Genomic DNA, 13,479 nt, shown 5'->3' with positions numbered 1-13,479 from the left:
TAAAAAAAAACAACTCTCTCATCGTCTCCTACTCTAATAAAAGATTTTAAAGACTCGGTAATGGAATCAAGAATGAAATGTTTGCATACACAGATTCTGGTCAAATAGTTATCTCCTTTCATAGCCATGCAACAATTTAATATCAATGGTACTACAGTATCTGAAGGTGAGGAATAGGAGCTGCTCCGGAGATGGATTTATTTTATTAAGTTAAATAATCTTAGACATAAGTAGAGGCTGCTAGTAAACAGAGCAATATAATACCAATTAGGATTCATCAGTACACCAGCCTGTACCCACTGCTTTAGATCAATTTCAGTCTTCAGCCTCAATAATATGAATTTGTCCTGAATCAAGGTGATAGAGATAATCTGCACAGTTCTTGGCACCGTCATGTTGAAGACATGGATGACAATAAAAAAACCCTACAAACATCTTACCAAGATTTAATGTACATTTATTCTTAACACGTGGAACATATAGTATAAAGATTTCATACTGAATAAATGATATTCATTAAGCCAAAAAAGGAAAAGGGAGGAATTTACATCAAGTTTTTAGCTACATCTTCTGAAATACAAATATGCAGAATTCATCACTGAAAAATCTCCAATGTGTTTCTTCATCAGGAACTTCAACTGAACCTAGAACTTTTTCACACCTTGATTAGAAAGAAAAAACAGGAAAATAAAAACAAACTAGAAGTTGATTGGCTGCTCAGACAGCAATGACTTTATACACAGAGAGACCTGTACAGCATCCTCTGGGTTGGGGAAGGGGGAATGGCTGGCAAGAGATTAAATAATCCTGTCTCGCTTGTGCAGGTCATCAACTTGTTAACTCGTCATACTATAAGGGGTAAGGGAAGGAGTAAAGAAGGGGGGAGGGACAAACTTCAAGAGGAATCTGAGGGGGTATGTGCAATGTACAACGTCATATATACACACGTGGCAGCTCCGAGGCCGCAGCTAAAGGTTAAAACCAGTTATAAGAGGTGATCATATCTTGGGACTATTCATACAATCAAGGAGGAAAAGAGAGGTCAGGGTGTTGTAGGTTCACATGATACTTTGGGGGAAAAGCCTTTTTTTTTTTTTTTTTCTTTCTCCTTGACATTAACTAAAAACATTTTTAAAAACTACAGCTTGCTGCTGATCCAGCGCTTTATCAAGGTGAAACGTTACAGTATGTTTACAGTTTAAGGTGTACAGCACAAGGTTCTACACTACTTGTATAGGCCTCCATCTGGACAAGGCCTGTTCACAACTGCTAACTTCTTGGTTCCTGCATGATTGTGAATGTACAATAAAACCACACAGTTCAGAAGTCACTTTTTTTTTTGCCTTCAAAAGTTTACCATTAAAAAGTTATGAAAGCGACGCCCCTTCTCTACAGTTAACAGGGCAAGGTTGTGTGTGTGATTTTCCCCAAATTCACTGTAAACGACACAGTAACTTTGGTTAAAATAAAAAAAAGTCTTCTATGTAGTCACAACTTTTCTCTCCTTGGACAAGGGTTCAGGACTGATTTATTTTGGGGAATGGGAAAGGAGGGGATTGGCAGGAGTCTTTCCAAAGGGAGAAATGGGACAGCGCAGGGCAGACAGTGGATTCTGAGGTGGTTTTGCATAAATAAAGGGCAACAGTCAAGTTTTCTAAAGTTCTCCACTCACGCGCACGCACGCACACAGGGGGTTTTTTGTTTGATTTTTTTTTTTTTTTTTAGGCATCCCACGGCCGTCATGATTGGCCAATTAAAAACAGTACATCACAAATCACTTGTGAAACCAGCGAGTTCATCAAAGGCGAGACAGAGATGTCCAACAGGCGTGACTCATATAATGTGAACTCAGAGTGGTTCTCTTCCACCTTGGCTAAGGCAAGCAGGGCACGAGCTGCCCGCCGCATCATGTCCGTACTTGTTGGCTCAAAGGGAGCATTCTGCATGTGAAGCATACTAGCCTGGCTCTGCTGAAACTGAGTCGCTGCCAGACTATCCTCCAAAAAACCCAACAAATTGCCAATGCTGCCCTTCTGCACGGCAATTGCCCTAGCTGCCAAGTTATCTCCCTGTGCCAAGTTGGCTAGTAATACCACAGCCATCTCTCGACACACGTGGTTCTTTCGGTCGTTCAGAAAACGCACCAGCGTGCTGTACAGCTTCTCCAAACGACTGAAGGGAGGCGTGGCAAGAATCAAATCCACATTGCTGTCCTGGATGCTGAGTTTGCTGAGTGTTTCTAAGACCAGTCTCTGGGGAGAAAGGACAGCATTTGGGCCCAGGGTGAGGAAAGGGTCCTGGGCTTCAGCTGACGGACAAACTGCCCAGTGGAGGAGTCCATCCAAGATGGGCAGACAAATGCTTTCTGGGTATGGGGAGAGGTCCAGCTGGCCAGAAATGTTGGCCAGAGTAACTAGGGTATTTTCACGTAGCATCTCCAAGCAGTCCCACCACCATTCAACTTTGTTGCAGCTCACCCCTTGGTCCTGCTCCTCCTCCTTTTCATAGGTCAGTGGTGCCTGTTTGCGCTCGGGATGCTTGTGATGCAGCAAAATCAGTTTCCCAAGAATCAGCAGCAGACCTGGATGTTTTGACATCTCAAAGTCATTTCCAGGCACAAAAGATAAACTCCTCATGATGTTGGAGACGCAAACACAGCGTTTGGATAGAGAGTCCTGCCAGTCCAGTACGGTACACAATGGGGTCTCATCCTTGCTGTGGGGCTCATCCTCCAGGATTTTAATGTTTCGATGCGTTTGCACTGGACTAATACCAAATGGAAACTTGCCACTTGCTTTGTTGGCTTCAGAATTTTTGACCCCCTCCTCAGTCAGTGAACCTGGCCGTGCTAAAAGCACATCATCAATAGTAGCAGTTATACTTTTCTCTACCGGGCCATCCGGTATAAAGTTTTCCTCCACTTTAACTGCTAGATTGGTTTTAGTTGAACACTTTTTCAAGGTGGCACTGGGGGAAGCACGTTTACGGACTGCCATCAGCTCCAGTTTGCTCTCGAAATGAGTTTGAATGTGTTCTGTGGTGTCTCCACCACCTATCTGCCAGTGTAGCAAGCCGCTGTCAAACTCCTGCACACGTCCTAGCTTATCAGAGTAATCTACGACAAATGGGTCATTTTTCTGTACTATCTTCACGGGGAGTTTATCAAATTTACTAGCTTGTTTTAGATTTTCTTCACTATCCTCTAGAGGTGCTTTTTCCTTAATTGCAAATGCAACTTCCTCCTCCTCAATCTCTTCTTCCTCACAGTCAGGACTCAGCTCCCCCATTTCCTCATTTGTATCCTGCAGCTCTTCCTCCTCCATCTCCTCCTCTTCTGACAAAGTGGGGCTTGGAACTGTGCTGAATCGGTCAGGATCCAGAAGGGTCTTTTGTCCTGGATCTCCCACTTCATACTCCTTCAGAATGCCAAAGATCTCGATCAGGCAACGGCGAAAATACTCCACTAGAAGTTCAAGCAATCCTGGCAGCTACAAGAGAAGAAAAACATAAAGACATTAAATATACAGATGACAAGAAGAAAAGCAAACTGGATGCTAATCAAGGGTGTCAGAAAAGAAAGAAATGGCCGAAGACAACAAACCAACCTGGGCATTAAAGGCAACAGAAGGGTAATTGGAAACCAAAGGATCAAGGCATGAAGAGCACAGATGTGCAGAATAGGAAATTTAGACAGGTGAAAATGGACACACATCTGACAACCCAATAGAACTAAGGAATGTTCCAACTATCAACATTGTGCTCAAAGTGATTTGTAGTGAAGCCAAATACTTGCATTAGCTGTGGGGAAAAAGTATCATCCCCATCATGCTAAAACTACTTCAGAAAGCAGAAGGGGAGTATGGTATTTTCTTGCTAAGAAAAAAAGTGACAGAAATAAAGATCAACGCACAAGTTGTTACCATATATACTTGAATATAAGCCAAGATTTTTGGGCCAAAAAAAGGCTCCAAAATGAGGGTCTAGGCTTATATTCAGGCCATCACCTACCCGCCCCCCCCCCTCCTGGACCTATTGCAGGCCTCCACAGGGCCTGCCGTAAGACCCAGTGGTCCAGCGGTGGGCTGGGACATGAGGGATCCCTCCATCTCCTGTCCCGGCCAAATCCAAATCCCCCACCACCCCCAAATCCCTCTGACTCCTAGGCGGCCTCTCTTCTGCCTCCTGTGAGTCGTGAACTTACAGCAGCCAATCAGCCAGTGGCCTCGAATGGAGCAAGAGGGCAGAAGATCGCTACTGCTCCGTGCACTGGCTGGCTACCAGGGACTCAAAAGGTACGTCGGGGAAGTGTGGTTGTCAATTTTGGCAGGCACAGGAAGCAGAAGGGACTCCGCCTGTCCTGCCCACCGCGAGGCTGCCGAGGAGTCAGGGGCTACATGGGGGGATCTCTTATCACCCAGCCCACTACTGGACTACCGGGTCCCAAGGAGGCCTGTAAGGCATCGCAAGGGAGGGAGGGGGGACAGAGTGCAGATCCTAGCAGGAAATGAGTGGAGCTGGGTGCAGGAAATGAGTGGAGCTGGGTGCAGATCCTGGCAGGGGGTGGCACTTTAATATTAAGCCCCTGACTTATATTCGAGTCAACCATTTATCCTCCTTTTTGGGGGGGGGGGGAAATGGAGGACTCAACATTCGGATCGACTTATATTCAAGTATATACAGTAATTTTTTTTTTTTTTTTAACTGGACTAATCATTTCTATTAGCTTTTGAGAGTTTACTCACTTCAACTCAAACTCATTTCTGTGTATCCAAGTGGACTAAAACAGTACCAGCATAATGTAATTCAAGATGGAATTAAGTGAGAAAGCACAGTTACTTACCGTAACAGGTGTTATCCAGGGACAGCAGGCAGATATTCTTAACGCATGGGTGACGTCACCGACGGAGCCCCGGTACAGACCTTTTTAACTAGAAAGTTCTAGTTGGCCGCACCGCGCATGCGCGAGTGCCTTCCCGCCCGACAGAGGAGAGCGTGGTCCCCAGTTAAGATAAGCCAGCTAAGAAGCCAACCTGGGGAGGAGGGTGGGACGTAAGAATATCTGCCTGCTGTCCCTGGATAACACCTGTTACGGTAAGTAACTGTGCTTTATCCCAGGACAAGCAGGCAGCATATTCTTAACGCATGGGTGACCTCCAAGCTAACAGAGAGGGAGGAGGGATGGTTGGCCATTAGGAAAATAAATTTTGTAACACAGATTGGCCGAAGTGTCCATCCCGTCTGGAGAAGGCATCCAGACAATAGTGAGTAGTGAACGTGTGAACTGAGGACCAAGTGGCAGCCTTGCAGATTTCCTCGATGGGCGTGGAACGGAGGAAAGCCACAGAAGCAGCCATAGCTCTGACCCTGTGGGCCGTGACAGCACCTTCCAGTGAGAGACCGGCCCGAGCATAACAGAACGCAATACAGGCAGCAAGCCAGTTGGAAAGCGTCCGTTTAGAGACAGGGCGACCTAGACGGTTAGGATCGAAGGTCAGAAAGAGCTGAGGGGACGAGCGGTGAACCCTGGTACGGTCAAGATAGTATGCAAGGGCACGCTTACAATCCAGCGTGTGCAACGCCTGTTCCCCAGGATGAGAATGGGGTTTAGGGAAAAAGACAGGCAACACAATGGACTGGTTGAGGTGAAAAGCCGAGACCACCTTGGGAAGGAATTTAGGATGGGTACGCAGAACCACCTTGTCATGATGAAAAACAGTGAACGGTGGATCAGCGACCAGTGCATGCATCTCACTAACCCTCCTGGCAGAGGTGACGGCAATGAGGAAAAGCACCTTCCATGTTAGAAGTTTGAGCGAAGTTGTGGCAAGAGGCTCAAAAGGGGGTTTCATGAGGGCTGATAAAACCACATTCAGGTCCCAGACGACAGGAGGAGGCTTCAGAGGTGGTTTGACATTGAAGAGGCCTCTCATGAACCGGGAAACCAGTGGATGAGCCGTGAGAGGTTTTCCGAGGATAGGCTCATGAAACGCAGTGATGGCACTGAGGTGGACTCTGATTGAGGTAGACTTGAGGCCAGCGTCGGGCAGAGAGAGCAAATAGTCCAGTACAGTTTCCACCGCTAATGAGGTGGGATCGTGATGATGCAGTAGACACCAAGAGGAGAACCTGGTCCACTTCTGATGGTAACATTGGAGGGTGGCCGGTTTCCTGGAGGCATCCAAAATGCGACGGACAGGCTGAGACAGATTCTCTGGAGAGGTCAGCCCGAGAGAAACCAAGCAGTCAGGTGGAGCGAAGACAGATTGGGATGCAGTAGAGACTGATGTTGCTGCGTAAGTAGAGTAGGAAACACAGGAAGAGGAATGGGCTCCCTGGAGCTGAGCTGAAGCAGGAAGGAGAACCAGTGTTGGCGAGGCCACCGAGGAGCGATGAGAATCATGGTGACCCTGTCCCTGCGGAGTTTGGATAACGTCCGTAACATCAGAGGTAGTGGAGGAAAGGCATAGAGAAACCGATCCGTCCAGTCGAGCAGGAATGCATCTGGGGTCAGATGATGAGGAGAGAAGAGTCTGGAACAGAACTGGGGCAGCTGATGGTTGTGAGGCGCTGCAAAGAGGTCCACCTGCGGAGTGCCCCAGCGAGCAAAGATGGAGTGGAGTGTTGAAGGGTCCAGAGTCCACTCGTGAGGTTGAAGGATGCGGCTGAGATTGTCGGCCAGGGAGTTCTGTTCGCCCTGGATATAGACAGCCTTGAGGAAGAGATTGCGGGCCGTGGCCCAGGTCCAGATGCTGAGAGCCTCCTGACAAAGGAGGCGAGATCCGGTGCCGCCTTGCTTGTTTATGTAGTACATGGCGACTTGATTGTCTGTGCACAGGAGAAGAACCTGAGGGCAGAGAAGGTGCTGGAAGGCCTTGAGAGCATAGAACATGGCTCCGAGTTCCAGGAAATTGATGTGATGTTGACGCTCCTGAGGGGTCCAGAGTCCCTGGGTGCGTAGATCTCCCAGGTGAGCTCCCCACGCATAGGAGGAGGCATCCGTGGTTATGATCATGGAGTGAGGGGGTAGATGAAAGAGTAGACCCCTGGAAAGATTTGAGGAGTTCAACCACCATTGAAGAGATTGCTGAAGAGATGATGTCACAGAGATGGGATGAGAAAGAAGATCAATGGTCTGTGACCATTGGTTGGCAAGAGTCCATTGAGGTGTCCTGAGGTGGAGTCGCGCCAGAGGAAGCACATGGACCGTCGAGGTCATGTGGCCCAGGAGGACCATCTTCTGTCGGGCAGGAATGGAGTGATGAAGGAGCACCTGACGACAGAGGTGGAGCAGGGTCCGTTGACGGTCGGAGGGGAGAAACACCCTCATTAGTGTGGTGTCGAGAACTGCTCCAATGAACTGAAGTCGCTGTGTGGGAAGCAGATGCGACTTGGGGTAGTTGATCTCGAACCCCAGGAGATGGAGGAAAGAGATGGTGTGATGAGTGGCTTGTAGCACAAGTGGAGACGTAGGTGCTTTCACCAACCAATCGTCCAAGTAGGGGAACACCTGGAGGTTGTGAGACCTGAGGAAGGCCGCCACCACAATAAGGCACTTGGTGAACACCCTGGGCGATGAAGCGAGGCCAAAAGGTAGCACTTTGTACTGATAGTGACGGTGCTGTATCTGAAACCGTAGGTGGCGACGTGAAGTTGGATTGATTGGGATGTGAGTGTAGGCCTCTTTGAGGTCCAGGGAACATAGCCAGTCGTGTTGAGAGAGAAGAGGGTAAAGCGTGGCAAGGGAGAGCATTCTGAACTTCTCCTTGACCAGACACTTGTTGAGGTCCCAGAGATCGAGGATGGGACGAAGGTCTCCTGTCTTCTTGGGAACCAGGAAGTAGCAGGAGTAGAATCCCTGACCCCTTTGGTCCGGAGGCACCTCTTCGATGGCATTGAGAAGAAGGAGGGATTGGACCTCCCTCAGGAGGAGGGGAGTTTGGGAGGAGTGAGAAGCAGACTCTACGGGAGGATTGTCTGGTGGAAGAGTCTGGAAGTTGAGAGAGTAGCCGTGGCGAATGATGTTGAGGACCCATTGGTCTGATGTGATGACCTCCCAACGGCTGAGGAAGATTTGGAAGCGACCTCCGATAGGCTGAGGAAGAGGCAATGATGATGGGAGACTGGCTATGCCCTGGAGGAAAAAGTCAAAAGGGCTGAGATGGTTTTGACGGAGGGAGAGGCTTGGCAGGTTGGTGGGACTTTGAGCGAGCCTGAGATTGATGCTGTTGACGAGGTCGGCGAGGCTGCTGTTGAGGCGGGTTGAGAGGTCTGGCCGAGAACCTGCGCTGGTAGGAAGACTGCTGTCTGTAGGTGCGAGCAGGTGGAGTCTTCTTTTTAGGTTTAATCAGAGTGTCCCACCTGGTCTCATGTGCTGAGAGTTTCTGGGTTGTAGAGTCCAGGGACTCTCTGAAGAGTTCATCACCCAGACAAGGTGCGTTAGCCAGGCGGTCCTGGTGGTTAATGTCCAGGTCAGAGACTCTCAGCCATGCCAAACGTCGCATGGCCACCGCCATGGCAGATGCGCGAGAGGTCAGCTCAAATGAGTCGTAGATGGAGCGAACCATGAATTTCCTGAGTTGGAGGAGGCTGGAAATATGTTGCTGGAAAAGAGGGACCTTACGTTCAGGGAGGTATTTCTGTAAGGAGGAGAGCTGTTGCACCAGATGCTTCATGTAGAAGGAGAAGTGGAAGGTGTAGTTGTTGGCTCTATTGGCTAACATGGCATTTTGGAAAAGGCGCTTACCAAATTTATCCATGGTTTTTCCCTCTCTGCCAGGAGGGGTGGAGGCATATACACTGGAACCCTGAGATTTTTTCAAAGTAGATTCCACCAGGAGGGACTCTTGGGTCAATTGAGGTTTATCAAACCCTGGGATTGGAATAACCCAGTACAAGCTATCCAATTTACGAGGGGCTCCAGGAACCGTGAAGGGAGCTTCCCAGTTTTTATAGAAAGTTTCCCGTAAGATGTCGTGGAGGGGCAACTTCAGAAATTCTTTGGGAGGTTGCTCAAAGTCTAGGGCATCGAGGAAAGCCTGAGACTTTTTAGAGTCGGACTCTAAGGGAATGGAAAGAGCTGCTGACATCTCCCTAAGGAATTTGGAGAAAGAGGATTGCTCTGGTTTGGAGACGGTATCGGTCATGGAGGGTTCTTCGTCGGTTGACAAAGCGTCCTCCTCGGTACCGTGAGGGGAGTCTTCCCACAAATCTGGGTCCCTAACGTCGGGGTGCGTACGTTTGGGCATCGGTGTGGAGGGCTCGGCATGGCGGGTCTTTGAAAGAGATTTGCCTGAGCGCACCGAGGCGGTACCGGGTGAGGAAGACTGATGTCGTTCCTGGGACCGGACAGGGTCGGCAGCATCACGGGTATGTACTGTAGGTGTTTCTGCCAAGAGCACCGGCATGGAAGTATTAATCGGTACCGAGGGGGTCGACACCGATGGGACAGTGTGAGGCTCAGATCGGTCCCGTACCGGAAGGTGCGGTGCCAGCAACGCCGGCAACAGTTGTTGGAGCTGTTGCTACAGCTGCTCCTGTAACTGTGTTTGGAGTATGGCCGCGATGCGGTCATCCAGGGGAGGCACCGGTACCGCTTTTTTCTTCTTCGGTACCATAGGTGCCGCTCTACGCTCCGGCGATGAGGAGGCCGATGATGAGGCACTCACCGAGATCGGAGCGTTTGCGGGGCCGGTGCGGTGCCGGGAGGGCCGGTGTCGCAACCGTGGCAGGAGGGCGCTCAAGGGAAGTGGGAGGCTTCTTAGCCGGCTTACCTGGGCCCAACGACCCCGAGGAAGGGTCCGGTGGTGTTGATGTCGTCGGTGCCGACTTTTGTGGTGCCGTCGACGTCGCAGCCGGTTCCATGGCAGATCCGGTACCAAACAAAATATTTTGCTGGATCTGCCGATTTTTCAAAGTACGCTTTTTAAGCGTAGCACAGCAGGTGCAGGTGTCAGCCCGATGCTCTGGACCCAAGCACTGGAGGCACCAATTGTGTGGGTCGGTGAGGGAGATCGGGCATGCACACCGCTGGCACTTCTTAAAACCCGGTTGAGGGGGCATGAATGGAAACACGGCCTCCGCAAAATCGAACCTGGAGGCCTGTATGGTGGCAACAGGCCCCGCCGGGGCCGGCCTGAAAAAATAAGGAAAACTCGACGAGTTATTTTTTTTTTTTAACAAAAATAAAGGGAATCCGATAAGAAAAAAGGAAAAAAAGTGAAAAAATACGCGAGCGAGAAGGCAAAAATTAGTTTTTCAACGGCCGTTGAAAACACATGCGTCTTCTTCGCTCCGCGGAAACGAAGAAACTGGGGACCACGCTCTCCTCCGTCGGGCAGGAAGGCACTCGCGCATGCGCGGTGCGGCCATCTAAAACTTTCTAGTTAAAAAGGTCCGTACCGGGGCTCCGTCGGTGACGTCACCCATGCGTTAAGAATATGCTGCCTGCTTGTCCTGGGATAATGTAAGCAGAATCAATGGAGACCAGGAAGCTGCTTGAAGCAGAAGAGAAGCTATAAGAAAAGCAAGGCTTAGAGAGGGATTGAAACAGACAATAAACATGCTTTCTAATTGGTTATATGTCCTCAGTTACCTTGTCACTACTACAAAATCAAGGACTAAAAAGCGCCCATTCCCTGAGAGGATAAAGGCAAGAAATCCTGTTGCTCCCCATTAACAGTGACGCACAATGCACACTTCTAATCTCCCCACTGTGCTGAAGGCATATGGAACAGTTTCACTATCAGATATAAATCCAGTTTCTACTTTCCTTTAGAGCTACAGTTACAAACTGTCCTATCATAGAAGGGAGACATACGTATTAGCCAGTACTGTGACTGTATTCTACAGTGAGACCGTCTTAAGACACCAGCAAAACACTTCTAGTAATAACGTCCAGAGGTTGCAGGTGGGTATCTACTCACCTGGCTGAGGTTAAATGTCATGATACTGTTGTCATCATACAGTAAGATGTTAATGGTATCCAGGGCCCATGTGCTCTCAGCCAACAGCCCCGACTTGAGTGACATCATCACTCTCCATGCCTCAGGGGTTCCTGAAACAAAGAGGATACTATGAGTTTCCAAATCCTGCTAGGAGAAATTTCCACTTTTTATTCTCTAAAATTCAGATAAGTTGAGATTTCAAAACAGGACACAACTACTGGGTCAGTGTTAAACAAAACAAAAACACACAACGTTCCTGGCTTCTCTACTTATTCAATAGTGGCAAAAAAAAATAAAAATAAAGATCTATTCTCTGCAACATCTTATATCTAAGTTAACCATTTTGGGAATCAAATATTATGATCTGTACATGTTCCAAAACACCTATATGTAGCTTTCAAAAGACAGGATTAGTTCTACTGTCCTAAAGTAGCTCTCAGAATCCAAACTATTGATTCCCATGTGGAAAAATGCCTTCTTAGGGAGATATGACGGAGACTATGAAACAGAATAGGGTAGAGTGTGTAGATAGACATCAATTGCTTGTTTATTCTTTCCAAAAAGTACAAGGACTAAAGAGTGTGCGGTAAAGTTACGAAGAAAGCAAAGTTGCTTACCTGTAATGGGGTCTCCGTATACAGCAGGGGAATGTAGGTGTCAGATTGAACCTGGAGGGGAGGGAAACTGCACAGTGACACCAGGAAATTCTTTTTCACTGAGAGAGTGGTTGACCGCTGGAATAATCTTCCATTTCAGGTCACTGAGGCCAGCAGCGTGCCTGATTTTAAGGCCAAATGGGATATATACGTGGGATCTATTCACTGAGTTAGGTGGGGAAGGGTCATTGCGGTGGGCAGACTGGATGGGCCGTGGCCCTTATCTGCCGTCTATTTCTATGATGTCGGTGCCCCTCCCCTCGCTCTGTCCATTTTGTCTCCATAAATTTAGAGGAGATGGAGGGAGGGTTAAGTGTGTCTGCATTCCCCTGCTATCTACAGAGAACCCCTGTTAGAGGTAAACTTCGCTTTCTCACACTTGATGGTGAGTCCCTAGCTGTAATCTGGATAAGGGAGCTGGTAGAAATCAGAGAGCAAACAGGTTCTCCTAGGACAAGCAGGATGAGTCAGCCACATATGGGTGTTGTCCCAACACCTCCCAATTTGCGGATAAGCTCTCCAATAGCTCAGAGATTTATTTATTTATTTTTTTTCTCTGAGCATGTGAGTGCCCGGGCCCCACTGGGCATGCCCGAGCCCTACCCATTTCCCCCTGCTTCCCCCTAATCCCCAGTCTTTAGTTTCCGCCCGTTCCCATCGGTCGGATTTTTCTACAGCTCTCCATTACAACTTTTCTACTCATCAACTTGAAGATGCCTGAATCATCTAAAGAAACAACTGGGATGCAGGAGGAGGATGAACACACTGGATCCTCATGAATTGTGCGCCCACTGATTGGATCCGGCGCTTGAGGTTTCCGTGTGGCTTGCATTGTGCGCACATGTCACCACGTGCACGCAAGCTAAGGAAGAGGGCACTGAGAGACTTCATGAAGAGAAGTGAGGCCCGAGAATCTTCCTCCAGCAGCCATCCTCATCAGAGAGTAGCAGCGGGGGATGTAGGACTGAATGTGCTGAACCCTGGTCCAAACAGCAATTTCTCCTAAATGTGTGTATGGAGGACCAAGTCGCTGCTTTGCAAATATCCTGAATGGAAATTTACTGCTGTAGATGCTGTTGCACATAATCTGAATGTTCCTATACTGCTAGGCTATGGGCTGATCTGCCTTAGTGTAGCACAACTCAAATCAACATAGAAGCCAGCTGACCTGGATTGGCTGGGTTGTAGGTGATGAACAGCCGATTGGTATGACGGAGGCTTGCAGTTGCTTTTAGGTTAAAAAAAAAGGTGTTCTTCTGCAGTCCAAGGAATGAAAATATTACTCCACTGGCAAGTCACGCAAGGAGGAAAAATAGTATAGAAGAACTCTGCTTTTATTAAGATGGAATTCTGTGACCACTTTAGGAAGCACTTTGGATACACACGCAGCTGGACCTTTCAATTTCTATGTATATCCAAACAAACTGCTAAGACCTGTCCATTCTCTCTTCAATATCACCAAAATTCACCCCTTCCTCTCTGAGCACACTACCCAGACCCTTGTCCAAGCTCTCATAACCTCATGCTTAGATTACTGAAATCTACTCCTAACTGGTATCCCTGGTATCACCTCTTCCCCTTGCAATCTGTACAAAACTCTGCTGCGCGACTCCATGTCACTTCACTGGCTCCCTATCTGCCATCGCATACAGTTCAAGATCTTATTGCTGACCTACAAGTGTGTTCATTTTGCTGCCCCTCAATATCTCTCCTTATACACCTCCCAGAGAACTCCGTTCTTCGGTTAAGTCACTCTTAGCGCTACCCTTTTCCTCCACTGCCAATTCCAGACTCCGTTCCTTTCATCTAGCTGCCCCCTATGCCCGGAATAAATTACCCGAGTTTGTCTGTCAAGCCCCTTCCCTTGTTTAAAAGCAGAC

General features: G+C 48.4%; 1 protein-coding gene across 1 annotated transcript in view; it reads right to left on the bottom strand.

Moving 5' to 3' along the window:
* Window positions 1-440: 440 nt before the first annotated feature.
* ARID1A (AT-rich interaction domain 1A) overlaps window positions 441-13,479 on the bottom strand; it is a 126,009-nt gene continuing 112,970 nt past the window's right edge. Inside the window, exons 19-20 of the mRNA XM_033954811.1 lie at window positions 10,923-11,053; window positions 441-3,488 (exon numbers count right to left, since the gene is read on the bottom strand). Of these exons, the coding sequence (XP_033810702.1) occupies window positions 1,740-3,488; window positions 10,923-11,053 (1,880 nt within the window). The 3' untranslated portion in view covers window positions 441-1,739. The remainder of the gene's footprint in view (window positions 3,489-10,922; window positions 11,054-13,479) is intronic.

The sequence above is a fragment of the Geotrypetes seraphini genome, chromosome 8 (genome assembly GCF_902459505.1).
Source record: "Geotrypetes seraphini chromosome 8, aGeoSer1.1, whole genome shotgun sequence".
Taxonomy (NCBI): domain Eukaryota; kingdom Metazoa; phylum Chordata; class Amphibia; order Gymnophiona; family Dermophiidae; genus Geotrypetes; species Geotrypetes seraphini.
This window is presented reverse-complemented; position numbering and strand designations above follow the sequence as displayed.